The sequence below is a fragment of the Dermacentor variabilis genome, chromosome 7 (genome assembly GCF_050947875.1).
Source record: "Dermacentor variabilis isolate Ectoservices chromosome 7, ASM5094787v1, whole genome shotgun sequence".
Lineage (NCBI taxonomy): Eukaryota > Metazoa > Arthropoda > Arachnida > Ixodida > Ixodidae > Dermacentor > Dermacentor variabilis.
Window position 1 is genome coordinate 123,467,341 of NC_134574.1, and position 16,465 is coordinate 123,483,805.

General features: G+C 44.7%; 2 protein-coding genes across 7 annotated transcripts in view; one reads left to right on the plus strand and one right to left on the minus strand.

Moving 5' to 3' along the window:
* The window catches only part of LOC142587860 (ATP-binding cassette subfamily G member 4-like), an 87,084-nt gene extending 71,566 nt beyond the window's left edge, over positions 1–15,518 (plus strand). For 4 of the 6 annotated variants that reach the window (XM_075699173.1, XM_075699172.1, XM_075699171.1 and 1 more), the window contains exons 7-15: positions 801–924; positions 2,812–2,926; positions 4,370–4,536; positions 4,830–4,919; positions 7,224–7,392; positions 8,363–8,463; positions 9,868–9,961; positions 11,917–12,072; positions 12,792–15,518. In XM_075699173.1, coding sequence (XP_075555288.1) covers positions 801–924; positions 2,812–2,926; positions 4,370–4,536; positions 4,830–4,919; positions 7,224–7,392; positions 8,363–8,463; positions 9,868–9,961; positions 11,917–12,072; positions 12,792–13,138 — 1,363 coding nt within the window. In that variant the 3' untranslated portion in view covers positions 13,139–15,518. The remainder of the gene's footprint in view (positions 1–800; positions 925–2,811; positions 2,927–4,369; positions 4,537–4,829; positions 4,920–7,223; positions 7,393–8,362; positions 8,464–9,867; positions 9,962–11,916; positions 12,073–12,791) is intronic. The other 2 variants (XM_075699176.1, XM_075699177.1) reach the window with 2 other exon arrangements.
* The window catches only part of LOC142587861 (uncharacterized), a 58,146-nt gene continuing 49,005 nt past the window's right edge, over positions 7,325–16,465 (minus strand). The window contains exon 12 of the mRNA XM_075699179.1: positions 7,325–7,407. The gene's annotated coding sequence lies outside the window, so the exon portion shown is untranslated. The remainder of the gene's footprint in view (positions 7,408–16,465) is intronic.

Genomic DNA, 16,465 nt, shown 5'->3' on the forward strand with positions numbered 1-16,465 from the left:
AACTTTATGACGACGATTGCGTGACCTCGACAGCATGACATGACTGCTCGAATATGACGGCAGGATAGCGATGGCATGGCGATGACAACTCGACAACGATGGTTCGACGACGGCATGTGTTGAGTAGTTCCCTTTTGCCCACTTCCTACAGACGCATCGCGACAAACCATTCTCACGACATACCGAAAGCCTACCCATCAAATGTCGGTGGAAGAAAGAAAGAGTGTTTCATGCTATTACTGGATCATGTAAATAGTTCAAGTTCTCACATTTTACGGCACAAGGAACACAAACCGCACGATGAAAATGACAGTTTGTAAAAACGAACAGAATTGAACTAAAGATAATATTGAAGCACGCTCACTGTCGGTTCACATTTGGTTCGAGTAAGCAACATTGCTGCGCAGGGGTATGCACGCCAAAATATTTCACGCCGGGTATGCATCGCCCCAGTAATTCTCCGCACTTATCGTCCTATATTATTTTTATTTGTTCTTGTTTCATTGCTTGCTTGCATTGCTTAAGCTCACCTAACTTTGATACGCGCTCTTTGACTAAGCGTAGAGTAGTAATTAGTGTCACCCGTTACGCCAAATTCACTTCCACACACGTATAACCAAAAAAAAAGAGAGTTATTTTATGCCTGCCTTCGTTATAGAGCACGCAACTTGTACCAAATTTCGCGTGGCAAATGCGATTCCCACTTTCATCCGAGAGTTTGAATAAGTGCCATCGTGGTGTGTATGAAGAACGCATCGACGAGACCTCGGCGTCAACGCGATGTCCTGTCTATGTCGCAGCGGCCTGGACAGCTCCAGCGCGCTGCAGTGCGTCCTGACGCTCAAGCAGTTCGCCCGGAAGGGTCACACGGTGGCGTGCAGCATACACCAGCCGAGCTCGAGGATCTTCCAGCTTTTTGACCGAGTAAGCACGGCCCTCTCTTCATTCTCACTCTTTCCAATTGTTCGTGTGATTCTCACAAAGAAAGGCGATATTTTAGCGTTTCATTAAGACGCAGTACATAAACGTTTTGTTATTATGTTCACTTCGGTCTATGCAGGCCCAGTTAGCCTGTGGAACAGAATTCTTGAATTCGCTTCCCATCCACCTTCGTCCAGAATTGCTCCAGATTTGCCTTTTTCTTTAATGGCACCAGAACTGTATGAAAGGATGCCGTCATTGTCACTTGCCCCTTGTCTTGCTTGCACGGACAGATTCCTTATATGTTATCTCCCGTATTTCTTCTCGTGGTTTCTACCCGTTCCCCCTCCGCCACTGCAGAGTAGACAACTGCACAGCTAATTTTGCTAACCTCTCTGCTTTGCAACTCTTATTTTTCTCTCTCTCGGAAGCCTTGAACTTAAGGGAGAGCAGGGTGAGCTCGAATGGCCAAGAGGAGGGAGGGGGGCGCTAGCAAGCGATAACTGGTAGAATGATGGTAGGCAGAGAGACTTTTAAGAAAGAAGGCTTCATAACACCCTTATATATATATATACATATATATATATATATATATATATATATATATATATATATATATATATATATATATATATATATATATATATATATAAAGCAAGCAACTACCACTAAGTTGTCCTTGGTGTCTTTCTTGGCTCCTCACGAAATGATCAGTAAAGATGGGGCCCCGCGATTAACCCCGTTTCTTATAGGTCAATACAGAACGAGCGTCTCGAATCCGGCAATATTGTCACAGCCTGCAGGTAGCATGTGTGGGTTTATTTACCAGTCACCTTCATCCAAAAAGATCAAGTATTCGTGACTCCTGCCGCAAGTTGTTTGTTTTGTCCACTTTCACTGAAATTCAGTCATCATTTCTTTAATTCAATTAGCAAGTACGAGGAATTTCCCTACGTTGTCCTCGGTGTCTTTGTTTGTTGACTCCTCAAGATATCATTAATAAAAGCCAGGCCCCTTGATTAACCCCTTTTCTTCTCGTTCATAAAAAACAAAGAAGAGGTATTCCATGGCTCGGCTTGTGCTTCGTATTACTTATGGACGACCAGTTCCAAGCACACACACACACACACACACACACACACACACACACACACACACACATATATATATATATATATATATATATATATATATATATATAGTTCGGGGGTTGTGGGTTCGCCTCCCATCAACGACAATTTATGTTTCTAAACCCTTATTAATTCCCCTGTGCTTTCATCAGCTTAATTGTCTGTTTGCTTTATATGCTCATGATTATATATATGTACATATATATGTATATATATATATTTCCTTATAGACGAAAAATAACGATCGTTGAGAAGCAGTTTTCAAGTTCCCCTTCACGTTTGTTTCTTTTATAAAGAAGCATGCACAAAAAAAAACAAGGCGCCACCCTGGGAACTGAAGCAACTAAAATATTGTTACAATTTTACCAGCCAGAATAGGCTTCTGTACATTACGTGTGGGCTCAGAGTCTGCGACAAAATGGAGTGGTTACGGTGCATGTCAGAAACAAGCGTTATCGATGTGCTAGAATTGAAAATGGCCTATTACACGTTTATATCGAAGAAATTCTCGGGTTAAATCGAACAAAACAGAACTGTTCCATGTTTTTCAAATCACTTGTGCCGCAGTGTTGACGATTCCTTCACACGCGTAGGGTGGGAAAATATATATAGTCAGGATCTAAGCGAGGCATCTCTAAAGCGAAGCCTGCCGGCCTTCGCAACATCTCTTCCGTACACACATAGACTATTTCAGATATTCTACCCAAAGTCAATCCGCCTAAAAACAAAGATCATCTTTTTTTTTAATTCTTCCTTGCAGCTGTACGTATTGGGAGACGGCTACTGCCTGTACCACGGCACCGTTCGGGAGCTCCTCCCTACGCTGACAGCTAACGGTCTACAATGCCCTGCCTTCTACAACCCGGCAGACTTTTGTGAGATGATCTTTGTATTCGGAGTTTCTTTACAATGTCACGGTGTTCTTCTGATGGCTATGTGATAACTTCGTAATGTCTGTATGTACATTAATTGTTCTTCTGGTGTTTCTCCTGCAAAGCTAAATGAAAAGTCCACAAAGTTATACACGTATGTAACTGTGCCACCTGTTCAAGAGTCAACGAGTAGCCGGCACCGTGTTGGGGCATCAACATCTCATCCTGTCTCGTCAGTAAAAGAGTGACTGATCAGAATTATACCTCTTGTGCATAATTACATGGACAGGTGACTTGTAATCACTCTTGAACTGGTCTTTAAGCATAAAAGTCCAAAGTATACGCTCTGAAGTCTGAATAAGCACTCTCACAAATGCAAGTGAGCCTGAAGGTGGAACAACCCATAGGAATGGTTTCGGAGTTCAGGTTTCAATTTATGCTGATTGTGGGAATTTCGGCAGGAAATACGCGGTGCAGGATCCCTCTAAAGTCGCGAATAATTCACTGCACGAACCTAAACAGCAGACAAACCAGCCATGTGCACCAAATAAAACATTCAGGTTCTTGACTGTTAGCGAAATTTCCGACTTGCGGAGTTAAAGTTACCATGTGCTCTGCAGTGAAGCGTTTCTCCAAACGTGCTCTTCTGAAACTTTTTACTTTTTTTTATTTCCTAAGAGGTTTGGAGGGTCACGCCTAATTTGCATATTATGATCACACAATCGGCAGTATGGACAGTAATAAAAAATCAAAGCACTCATTTTAACCGTACTATTTCTGACCTACCATGGTTCCCAGAAACCAAAGTGAAGTGCTGAAAGCCATTCAGGCCAAGCGCGAACCAGTCAAGCAGTCATTTTCACCAGCAAAAGGTCAAGGTTTCAGTTTTGTGGCAGAGCTGACCTTTTTCTCAGAAAAATGTTTACGTATGGTGGACATGAGGAATTACTCCGCAATTGCCAATGACCAATAGCCAATTGCACATTATAATAATGAATGTCGTATACATATTAGTGATGTGGAATTGAAGTGCTTCAAGTCGAAACTATGGCAACTTAAGAGAAAGCTTGGGAACCGCACCGAACTAAGACTTTGGGTTGCCATATTTGGCATAGCAATTATTTTGAGCTTCACATGAAACTCTACAATGCCTAAGGAAAGTTATCCATTGTGATGCTGCTGAAATGTAGGAGTCGCATGACCTGTTGCAGAAAATATTACAGATAGCTGTGCAGTCAAAAGAAAGCTGCCGGTATGCTGAGTGGGTCTCTTCTCGGCAGTAATGAATACCAAAAGTCATTCGATATATACACAGAAGTTCAAATATGGATATTTTAAATGTCTTCACATCTGTATATCCTTTAGCACTGATGTTCGAGTATTTCAAAAATTGCCATATCTCAGTGCCTTAGGACAATGGTCTTCTCTTTTTTTCATTGAATGCAGTGATCGAAGTGGCTTCGGGTGAATACGGTGACGTTAAAGGCGATCTCGTGCGCTATGCTGAACGACACAACGATGTTTTTTCTACCAATCCTGCCCCAAAGTCACTTGCCAATGGAGGTGATCATCTCAACGAACCACTTGCAGTATTAGCTCCCTTGTTGAAGCAGGTATGCACCTTTGCGCTGTTACAGTTCTTCTTTCTTTTTTTTATATATACCAAAAGCCATAACGTGTATGCAAAATGAACAGTTCATTGTTATGATTATCGACAAAGATCATGTGCGCTTTTAATTCACCACAATACCTCGCCGTCCTCAGAACAGCACTCATTTTTTTTTCACCTGCAAAGCCTTGTTTGTATGGGGCTCGTAAAAGTGGTCAGTTACGTTTTCAAGCAGCTGCCGCCACCTTGCGGCATGAAGTAAAACAGTTTCGGCTGCACTGCATCTCTTTGTTGCAGGAGGACCACGGACTCGTGACCATTTCCTCGTGCTCTGTACAGATGAACGTTCTTCTGAAGCGTTGCTACTTATCACTCATCAGAAATCCGGTGAGCGGGGAAAGAAAGATGTGAATTTAATTTGAATTTATTAAAAGCAACAACAATAAGAGCAATACGCCAGTCACCGGGCAATTTTAATGGCACTGTGAGCGAGGGCACTTTAGCACATCAAGCATCACTTTGGTGGCACGTTGCTGCACGGGGTGTGCTACTGCATGGTCAAATTGTGGAATATTGTCGAATTCGCCATCTTTCCAGCTCGGCTTGGCCCGGAGGGCTGCTACGACGTCTCTGATTGGCTTAACTCGCTACCGTAAGTGAACGTAACGATATGACGGAATTTGACGATGTCCAGAATAGTACCCCAGGAAAGGAAAGTGTCATTTGAAATTGATGGCCATGAAGATGGGTAAATTAATGGGCACGGTACATATTTGTTACTTTAGGAAACGCTTCCAAAAAATAACGCTGCGTTATAGTTAATAAGGTTATTGAGAATAACTATTATTGCAGACAAATTAATTTGATACGACCACATTAACGTGACCAAAGGCCATGACCCAGACAAGGCCGCACTGTATCCAAGGCGAGCAGAGAAAGAATTACAATTTTCATTGCGGATGGCTCGAGGGTGCTTGTAACATTTGAACTCGCAAAAACAAAAGTAAGTTTACAATATGTGTTCATACTGCGTTGCGAAATTTTTTATCTAATTTTGAAACACTGACAACGCACCTCAGTTAGTCCGAGGAACGCATTCGAGCATCGCTAAGCGAGTGTCACTAAACGTTCTCGGTGTGACAGCCCGCGAATGTCACTGGCGGCGAAGTGCACTCTCTAAAACTGCAACTAAATGTGCTCGTCTGGCGGGGGTATGTGGTCGTTGGCGTACGTCTGACAGGTAATCTAAGAGCTGTCTCGTAAACTAGGAAACTGCCATTTCCTTTTTTAGAATGTAATGCAACTGTTCAAACATCGCTTGTGGCCGATTGTGCAATTCTAGGCCTTGAGCAGGTTTGCTCCAAAAAGGCTGACTTCACTTGCCCCAAGAATCGAAATGAATATTCGACTAAATAACAAAATTTCAATAATTTTAATTGCAATATGTGATGACATATTAATGAATTTTAGCTGGTGAGTTCGCAAGACGTATTCACTTAGAAGTAAATCTCAAGATGGCTTTAGTTTTGAGATATTCATTCCTGAAGTGGGCTACAAAATACATTGACTTTCGAATTATTTTTATGCACCAATACATATTACTCTGTTTTGTTTAAAAAATGTCGACCCACGCTACGTTTTGCTACAATTTTGCTACGGCGCATCTCGAAAGCGGTGCCATCTTGAGAGTACGTTGCAAGTGGATGTGCCTTGAAATCACACTTTCGACAATTAGTAGATTGCAATATGTGCACTAAAGTATTAAGTTAAATTTGATTAGTCAGTCATATACATTGATTTGTTGTGCAAATAATACCCGCCTCTTTGAGCTAGTTCAAGGATTATGTCATTCACCACAAATGTCTGTCTTTAATGTATATAGTCTAAAAAAAAACCCGCCGTGGTTGCTCAGTGGCTATGGTGTTGGGCTGCTGAGCACGAGGTCGCGGGATCGAATCCCGGCCACGGCGGCCGCATTTCGATGGGGGGGAAATGCGAAAACACCCGTGTGCTTAGATTTAGGTGCACGTTAAAGAACCCCAGGTGGTCAAAATTTCCGGAGTCCTCCACTACGGCGTGCCTCATAATCAGAAAGTGGTTTTGGCACGTAAAACCCCAAATATTAATTAAATTATTAAAAAAAGCACCTGATATAGTGTATAATGCATACAACAGATTTCTTGGTACTTATCCTTCAACGTATATGTACAGTGGCGAGAAAAAATTTCGAGACCACGGCATCGGCAAGACAAGTAAGTTTCTCGCCGCAGGACCCCACAGCGCGGGATTCTTTTACTCCACTGCATTGCTCCAACACCCCCACACATAGGCTTCCCCAAATTATTTCAGCCTGCAAACGTAGCGTTCAAAGAAAGCGTTTTTTTTTTCATAGCAACTTTGGTATCAAACGTTTCCTCGCAACTCTTAGTGCATAAAGTATCCGCTGGAGGATACTTTGGCAGGTACGTTAGGTTACCCTCAAGAAATTATACGAGCAAGAACATACGCTACTGAAAACAAGCGAATGTTAAACATTAGGCTGATGGCGAAAGAAATCTTTCATGGGGCTATGTCGTGTTATCAGTGAGGGTCGGCGCATTCTTTCAGTGTGTCACGTGCCCCAAATTCGGTACTACCCTTCACACTCTCTTCAGCTGTAATGCGAGAGATCGTGTCACCTCCCCGTTTCAGATGGTGTTCCACCTTCGGCTGGCCACACACCTGCTGGTGGGCGTGTGCATGGGCCTCCTGTATTACGACATTGGTGGCCGGGCGGACAGCTTCTTCAACAACGCCACGCTGGTCTTCTTCAGCATCATCTTCCTCACTTTCACCGGCATGATGCCTGTCGTTCTCAGCTGTGAGTCGGCGAGAGCTAAAAATAAAAAAAATAACGTTAATTTGGACGAACTCCTGCAAGTTGAGCATGCGTAATTTCGGACATCTGCCGCTGTGACTTCTTTTTTTTTTCCTTGATATTAACACAACAAAGCCCAACGAGTCATTCCTGCAAAGATGAATTTGACACCTCGAAATTCTGATTTAAGCTCTGGAAACTTAACACTGAGCCCATAAGAGCATGTTCATACGCTGCAGGAAGTTTTCAGTTGTGGATTGTTCAGCAAACTAATTAGTAATCAATTAACTACCACACTAATTAATATTCATTCATTACCATTCGGTTGTTTTGTACGAATTATTCTCTGTGGAAAGAAAGAAATACGAGAAAGTTGTCTTAATTTAGTGTGACGTGAAAGGCGGGGCAGGTCTTTGGACTTTGTTACGTTAACTTCGCACTTCAGCCATATTTAGAATAGCGGGCGTTTGTAGTTTCCATGATATTGCAGGACGCCATCCTTAATCCGTCGCGCCGGTGCGTGAGCGTAACTTTACAGGTTTAAGTGTATATTCTTGTATTTGGGCGGTAAGGTTCTGTAAACTTGCCGGGTTGAGACTTAAGCTTCCTTAGAACGAACGCAATATTCATTTTCTTTACCCACTTACAGTTAACTAGATCCGAGCCGATGCTCTCAACAGTGATGACGTCACAGCGAATTGGTGTATAAAACTCCAGAGCAGCGTAGCTACCTGCCTTTTCTGCTAGTCTCTTTTCTGGCTAGCGAAGCTTATATTCACGGTAACAGCGGCTGCTTTGGAATACCTGAAGGCCAACTGACTAATACAGTTGAACTTAAATATTTCTCTATATTGTCCTATTCAAGCAGAGAACCACACTTATGATTAATACAGTTACTATTGTCTCACTGCGTTGCACTGTATTGGGTGTAAAATAGTTTAGGGTATTTCTTGCAACCATATTTCACATGCAGACCCTCTGGAAGCTGCCGTGTTCACTCGAGAGCGGAACAACTCGTGGTACACGCTGAAGGCCTACTACCTGTCCAAGAGCATCGTAGAACTACCTTTCCAGGTCCAACTTTTTTTCTTTATCTATGTTCCTTGAATTGTATCTTTATCATTACTATGAGAAAGTACCTTCTGCGCTTTGAATGCGATTCAACAGAACGTTATAACAGAAGTATATCATCCATCCCAACAGAGCTTCAAACGAGACACTTCCCAACACAGTGCAAGCACTGACTACAACTTGCTGTCACAAATATAGCTTTGCGCGATTTGAAGTATAACACACAAAAGGTCTCATACAAAAGCTTCAGGCAAGTAGCTTTCCAAACCAACGCAAATAATAAGCTTAACACGATATCGTAAATAAAACACAGATCGTCAACGCATTCAGACCTTTTCGGTTTCTGTTAGCGCTCGTACTGTTCGTGTGTGTTTGAATTTTACTGTCTCGTCCTCTGCGCCTATTCATTGCTGTTCAGGCCCCTCCGCAATAAATTACTTCATACGAAGGAGAACTAGAAACGCGAAGCGTCATCGAGCTGTTTTACTCCGTTCTGTACTGTGCCTTTTGAGCAGCGCACAAATTCGTGGCTATTCTTCACTACCAAACTGCACTACTCCTCTAATGCGTTTTTACTTTGTATAACGACGGTGATTTATGTGTTCCCTCTTGTGTTGTCCTCAGACCTCTTAAATGTTGTTTGTAAGCTCATATAGGCAAGATGCTCTAGAGGAGCTGTATGCGTTTGCTTTATCGTGCTTTTTCTTTCTCACCGCAAGCATTTAAACTCACATCAGCGCCTGCAAAGCCTTCAGCTGAGCCCGCAGTGCTGTGCTGCTCTTTGGTCAGGATTCAAAGGCCTCGTGGTGCGCTGCATAATTATTGGTGCACACTGTTCCTCTGCTGTAGAGTTTCCTCGTAGCCTATGTGAAAATTGTCAGAATTTTTTTTTGTCCGCCATGAAAAAAAGAATGACGACATGTACAAGTGGATAGGTATACCAATCTCATTAGTCTTACAATGCATATGCGCCTGTACTGACCTTGTCTTGACGCCATCTGTGGCTAGGCGTTGCATTTACGAACTCATATACTTTCCTTATTGGAATGGCCAACAGGCCCACGCGTGCCTCATGCAACAGCGATGAGACGCTTGCACATATCATCTGTCTGCCCGCGATATAGTGCCCAGAGACAAGTGTGTGCACAGTATTGGACCAGTTGGACAATCGTCCACTATCATAACTCAAAGCTTTAGGTCAGTACTCCCACAGAACATCCGCGCTGAAGGCCTTACTCGCGTTATTAAGGTTCCTGCGGTCTACGGGGCTTCACGATAGACTTTAAGAACGCCGCCCCATAGCGCTCTGTAGTGTACAAGGTATGTGCGTGCTCATCTCTATTTCTCTCTATCTGCCTCTTCCGCTGTCTTTCTCTTTATATCCCCCTTCACCCTTCCCCCATGCAGGGTAGCCAGCCGGAACTGCCTCTGGTTAACCTCCCTGCCTTTCTACGCATCCTTTTCTCTCTCTCCTGTGCTCTAAGAATCAAGACAATCCGAGGTGAATACGAAGGTCCCTGCATTGTGGGTTCTACTGCAGCGGACTACTTAAAGGGCCCCTCACCAGGTCTGGCCACCTTGAGCTGACAAGCGCAGAGCAGCCAATGCGCGCTAACGATCGTGTTTGCGAATTACATCGCTACGCGCCGCGGGAATGTCTGAAAATTCATTCCGAACGCTGTTTTCCCTTTCCCTCGCGGCGACCGCGCTCCAAGCCGGACGCTGACGTACCCGTGCTAGCGCGCCTACGTACACGTGTTTGAACTGTGACGTCGCTCGTGGTGTCACGTGACTTCGAGAATTATTCAAGGCAACATCTGTTATCTGTGTGATCTCTTGCTTGAACAAACCAATACACCCTTAGAGAAATAATAAAACACACGAACCGAATGTCTGCGTGTTTTTTTTTTTACTTTGCACCTCAGCAAGAGAGTTGTACTTCTGTTTCGTCTGCTAGCTCTCACGTCATGCAGTCGCGCGCGCAGACACCGAAACTATGTAATTTTCCACAATGTTCCAGCGCACGACCGTGCCCTATGATGCGCCTGTCTCTGCCTCAGCATTCGTGTAGCACTGATTTATACCGCTAGTCAGGTGTCCTCGTGCCCAGCGCGCAAAATCGTGCGCTGCGCGAAACGACACAATCACAACAGCTCGCGCGCAACGCCGTCAGCGAAAGTGCGCAGCGCCGCAAAAAAAAAAAAAGCGAGAAGAGAAAAATGAAGGCGGGGCCCGTGACGTATGCGTCACGCGATCCTCGAGCTCCAGTATGGGAGAACGCAGGGAAGGAATCTCGCTAGTGGAGGCGAGACGGGGCGAGTGGGGAGAGTGTCTCGCTTGTCAGTGGAGCTCGCCTGTTGAAATCATGGGTTCGCGGCACTGAAATATTTCTGTCTCAACTATCGATGACCCGATTTCCAAAATTTTTTGCTGCAGAAAGTTTCCTAGAGGACACGTAACAACGTCCAGCGTATAACCGAAATTCGCTACGGGCCCTGGTGAGGGGCCCTTTAAGAGCGTTTCTCAATTGAAGGGAACGGAGGTGCGGCAAGTTTACATGCGTGCATGATTGTCTAAACCCCTCGCCTGTAATGCAGTGTTTTGCTCCTTAGCAAGCCCATTCCTTAAAGCTGATGAACTAAATTGTATCATAGTGAACAAGAGCTTCGCACAACGTAATGCAATCGCAATCATATTTGTCATTTAGTTAACTTAGCACAGCCACTATCAGCACCCTTAGTGGCAGTGGCAGCGTCGTGAAACTTGACCATGAGATCGGTTAATTGATTATGTAAAAGACAGAAGCAGAGCCTTCTCGATATCTGCTTACAACCGCGAAGTTCTTAAGTAGTTGTGTGTGTGGGTGTGTTCTTTTTTTGTCTTTGAGTGTTTGTTCTCGTGCCATTCATGTGACGCCGACTGCTCTCACTTTTTGTCCGGAGTGAGAGGTGATAGGAAAAACACCACCGACTCGAATTCTAAGCGGGCATACCGTATCTGCTATCGCCTAATCTGCTGTTAACGTCATTTATTAAATTACATATAAATGATGAATCATAAATATGCTGTTTAACGGTATAGGCCAAATGGCTGCCATTTGAACAAACAGGGGAACCGCTGCAACTGGACTACACATAATTTGATTGTATGCAACCTCCATCCATGAAGCCTCTGTCTTGCTAGTTCTCTAGTGATAAGAATAGGCGTCAAAATGAAAAGTTGCTAGGCTTGTCCACAGGAACTAAATAAATATACCTTACTCGCCAGCTTACTAACAGACAGAAGTAGCTTAAACTGTCCAGTTTGCACAAGAAACAAGTTTATGTTTCGTTCCAAAGAATTGTTCCGGTTTCTAGCAGCTTTAGCAGGCGGCATGGCATAATTGGTGACTTCGCAGGTACTCAGTTAATGTTTCGAGGATAGCATTAAAACGCTTAGGTCTCATGGCTTGCGCAGGTCGCCTACCCTACATTATTCGTGGCCATCGTCTATTGGATGACATCACAGCCGCCAGAGATGAACCGCTTCGTGATGTTCTTATTTCTCTCCATCCTGCTGACCCTGGTCGCCCATTCCCTCGGCACGCTCATCGGTGCCTTCGCAAGCGTACAGGTACAGGCCACGCCAGCACCTCTACGGCCGACACAGTGAACTGAATTCGCAGTAATGAGAACGCAGAGCGAGCGCTTGCGTGAAGCACCTGACACACCTCTACTGGCTGCACATTGAAAAAAGAAAAGACTTGCCTACCAGTAATGTGTGTGCTTGAACTGGTGGAACACATGTGATTTAAGCTGCGTGATACAGTGTGCCGGGTGTATTTTTTTTTCTTCATCAGTGCGGGAGAGGTGGGGTTGCGAGGAGGGGCTTATTTCTACCAGTTGTTAGTATGACGTCTACCTACTTCAAAGTGCTGATCGTAAAACAGTGCACGGTTGCTTCGTGTTGCAGTATACTCCGTGGGCAGCTCTTAAAATTATTTACAAGTGCGAAAGCTTGAGTAAACCAGTCTGTAAGAATGCCAATGAGATTCGTTATGGGAAAAATTAGAAGCATAAGAGGAAGCTACGTTGAACATGAGTGATTATGTAGCCAGCGGATGCCCTTTAACATTTTTCTTTATATAGCTGTTCGTTGATAAAAGCTCGATAGCCACCGGAAATTCTAGGCCCCAAATCTTAGTGGATGAGCGACTGCATGCTACCCTTCCCGTGCTTGTCCATTTCTCTACCTGTGAAGCTACTTTAACGCCCTTGTACCTTACTGTTCTTTCAGTGTTCAAGTGCTGATGCCGATATGCTTACCTGGTGTGCTGCGCCGATTTTTTTCAGGTCGCCGTATTCCTGGCGCCCGCCGTGGCTATTCCGATGCTTCTGTTCAGCGGGTTTGTGGTCACGCTGAAGGCAATGCCCAGCTACCTGCACTGGATATCCTACGTGTCATTCGTGCGGTACGCGTACGAAGGATGCATTCTCAGCGTGTACGGATTCGACAGGCCCGAACTGGAGTGCGACGAGCAGAAGGAAGGTGCCGTGCCGTGCCTGTTCACGGAGCCCTCCGATTTCGTCAGCTTCTTGGGCCTCAACGTAGTCAGCGTAGAAGTGTGCGCCGGCGCACTCATCGTGTTTGTGGTGCTCCTCAACGCGGCCACCTATGTGGCGCTCAAGATGAGAGTTAAGAGGACGTTTTAAGAAGCGAGAGTCAATTGAAGCCGGAGACTCTCGAGCGCCTGGCACGCAAAGTTCGTTGTTGCGCGTACTGTGGACATTCCGCCAGAGCAGTGGTTGCGTCTGAACGAACGATGAATATACGAGAGACTTCAGCGAGAACTAGTACGAACGCAACGTGTGTGAGAGTAGACATTTTCGTGTGTGTGTGCGTGTATGTGTGTGCGTGTTGCGGGGTCTCACTCGTGCTCTTGGGACAAAGGAACGACAACACAGTAGTGCAAAAAATCACAAGGGCATTTATTGCACCTTTCATACGCTAATGCCTGCTGGCCGAATTGCTATCCACAGAACATGCCGACAGGTGCGCGACAAATCTACGAAGTACGACTCACCACGACTGGATACCATGCTGGACACCAACGCGTGGTCGTTCGCGTGTACGTTCTTGTGAACGGTGGCGGATTCGAACGATCGTGTTCGTCTATGCCGCGGTCCTGCTCCTAGGCCTCGCAAGACGGTCTTGCAGAAGCATGGACCGGCGGATGCGCGGAACGTCCACGCCGCTTGCCGAGCCCGCGCCAAAGAGGAACAGCTTTTTCTCTTTTTCGCCCAAGTAACCCCACCGTTAGGTGGCGTGACAACGCAACACTCGCGCCATCTCGTACTACTATGCAACCACACCGACTGGCCCCGTGAAGCCAAGCTGTGAAGCCGGATTACTGAAGACGGCAGCCATGCGGTGAAAACAACATCAGGGGACGCGTGAGAGTCGAGCAGTATGCGTGCGTGTGCGTGTGTGTGTATGTGTGTGTGCACGAGACATGATTTTACCACACGTCTGGCACCGCAATGATGCCATGGACAATGCATTGGACCATCCAAAGCCGTGGTCGCTGGTACGACCCTCGGTGCAGTTTACTGCATTTCAGCATATTCTGCGGGTGGCTTTCTTTTTTTCTGTAATATGCACGGGCGTACGAAAAAATCCAGAAGTCTATGTAGGAAAACATGTGCCTATAACGAGAGATAAGTTAAATATAGAAGACTTGGCACATGTGAGCCGCAAAACAGGAAGAAACGCAAGTGCTTTTTTTTTAAGGAGCTAGTACTGTCCAGAGAAGGCTTGCACGATAGCCGAGACAATGCTATCACGTTGGCGATAAGGAAAGTGTGCATGTTGTTTCAGTGCTATCCGATGACTGTGCCTTACCTTGCTGTGTATTGTTTTATATAACTTCGTGAAAACCATGTAACAGATCAAAGACATTATCCGAGTTCTACTGCACGTTTCCCTCTTTGTGCGCGCACTGTTAGCCGTCGCACGAGCCATGTAATCTGTATTATCGCCAAATAGCACTTAATTATCACACATGAAAGGAAAGATGTGGGGCTAGACAAGAGGTGAAGTGTTCCTTGAGTGGTCCGCCCCTTTTGTGCATTAATGCGCTAGTCGGCAATAACGAATCATTCATTCCATCGAGTCACATTGCGCACGTTAGTTTCACGCTCCCGCCACATAGCAGGAAAATGCGCGTCAAGACTGGAACACCAGCCTCCACAATCAGGCATTTTAAATTTGTCTGAAATAATTTTACGCAAGGAGGAGCTAAGTCGATAAAGACGAGTTACACTGTAGATAATTCACACACGTCACGTGACAAGAAGTCTATACGTCACAGGATAGACAAAGCCTATTTTAGTGCAGATTATCTTTGAACGTTTGGTTGTTAAACATTTCCCGCTACCGTAGAAACATTAAAGAAAGGGTGTCGTATTTGTGGGCCTGCTTAAAATGGCTCTTTTCCAGACAAACCTTGCAACCAGAACGGTCTTGCTATGTGCTACGTGGCCCGCGGTTCTTCACTATAGCCAGAACGTTCTCCAGTCTGACAAATTATCGCACAGGTCATTTACAATTGAGATTACGCTGTTAAAGCGAAAATGCGTTCCTGGAAGGACGAATTTCATCGAAGGTTTGACGAACGCTCGTGTGGTCGGATATGAACACGGCACAAAAAAGTAGCGAAGCTGAGGCCAAATAAAAATTGACCTTATTTTTCTTACGCCTCGAAGTACCATTCCTGATATCGGGCTGACATTTTTCCGAATATAGTCGGATTCTCAGAGCTGTGATATTTAATCCAAAGGGAATGCTTTCATCGTCTCGGGCGTGTCAGTAAAACGCTTTGTATTTTGTAAACGCTCCACCTGTTTTCACTGTGTCTGTGAACCTAGGTTGGTTACAAATATAAATGCCGTTACGCTAATGCCAGAACTCACGCACAAGTTTGTGCAATCTTTCTTTTTTTTTGTGCATCCCACCATTTCGTGGCATTTGTGTATCGATATACACCAAGATCGTTTGAATATGAGGTCAATAACTGCGTCAAGTATTGCCGCCCTCCAGGCATGAGCACACTCCGAAACACAGCAACAGGTTATGGAAATATTTCGAATGTTGTTAGCAAAGCTGTGCAATTCGGCGACCGTTAACAGTTTCAAACTTTTATCTTTGCCGTTACGTTACGGAGAATAGCAAACTTAAATTACTAAGAAACTAGTAAACTAGTAGTAGTTGTAATAGTAAACTAGTAAATTGTAGCGAGTTGCTACAGGTTCATATTCCGAGCTTAGCGCTGTAACTGACGCGCAACACAAGATGACACAAGTTGACAACCAAAGCACTGATATTTTTCTTTGTTTCTGTCAACGCTGGCAACGTACTGTCAGGATTGTACGGGCCGACCGTAATTTGATAAAGCACAGGTGCTGTTTCACCACCGAGAACAAGAATGCGAGAGAAATTGTGGACCCTTTCTATGTAATAAAACGTCAGTCTAAATGTCAGCCTAAATATCTGAGCCAGCCATCAATAAACATTTTGGATTGTGAATAAGCTCTATTATATATATGTGGCTATGACGACAACATGCGTTCTCTTACTTTTTTTGCTTTTCGATTCGGGAATATCGCAGTGCACGCTAGACTAATCGCGTTTATTCTTTTCTTTTACTCTTTTTGTTTTATTCCCGTTGTAGTGTCAGTTCAAAGTCTGCGGTTTTGTCCGTCGTATTGTGGCCTTCTTGTGCTCCATGTCAGTTATGGCGCTACCCTACATACATTCAAGAAACAAAGGCTATAGGGCTTGCAAAGCATTCCCTTCTTATGTTCTGTCTGCTACTCGCAGGTTGCCTTCGCAAATACTGTCTGTCATTATCGCCATAGGCCTAGCCCTACGATAACTGGTAGGGGAAATAATTCTTAGATAGCAATATTGTGGAGACTCCAGATGAATTTTCGTTATCGCCGTCGCTGTGATGCTGCGTATAAAGCGG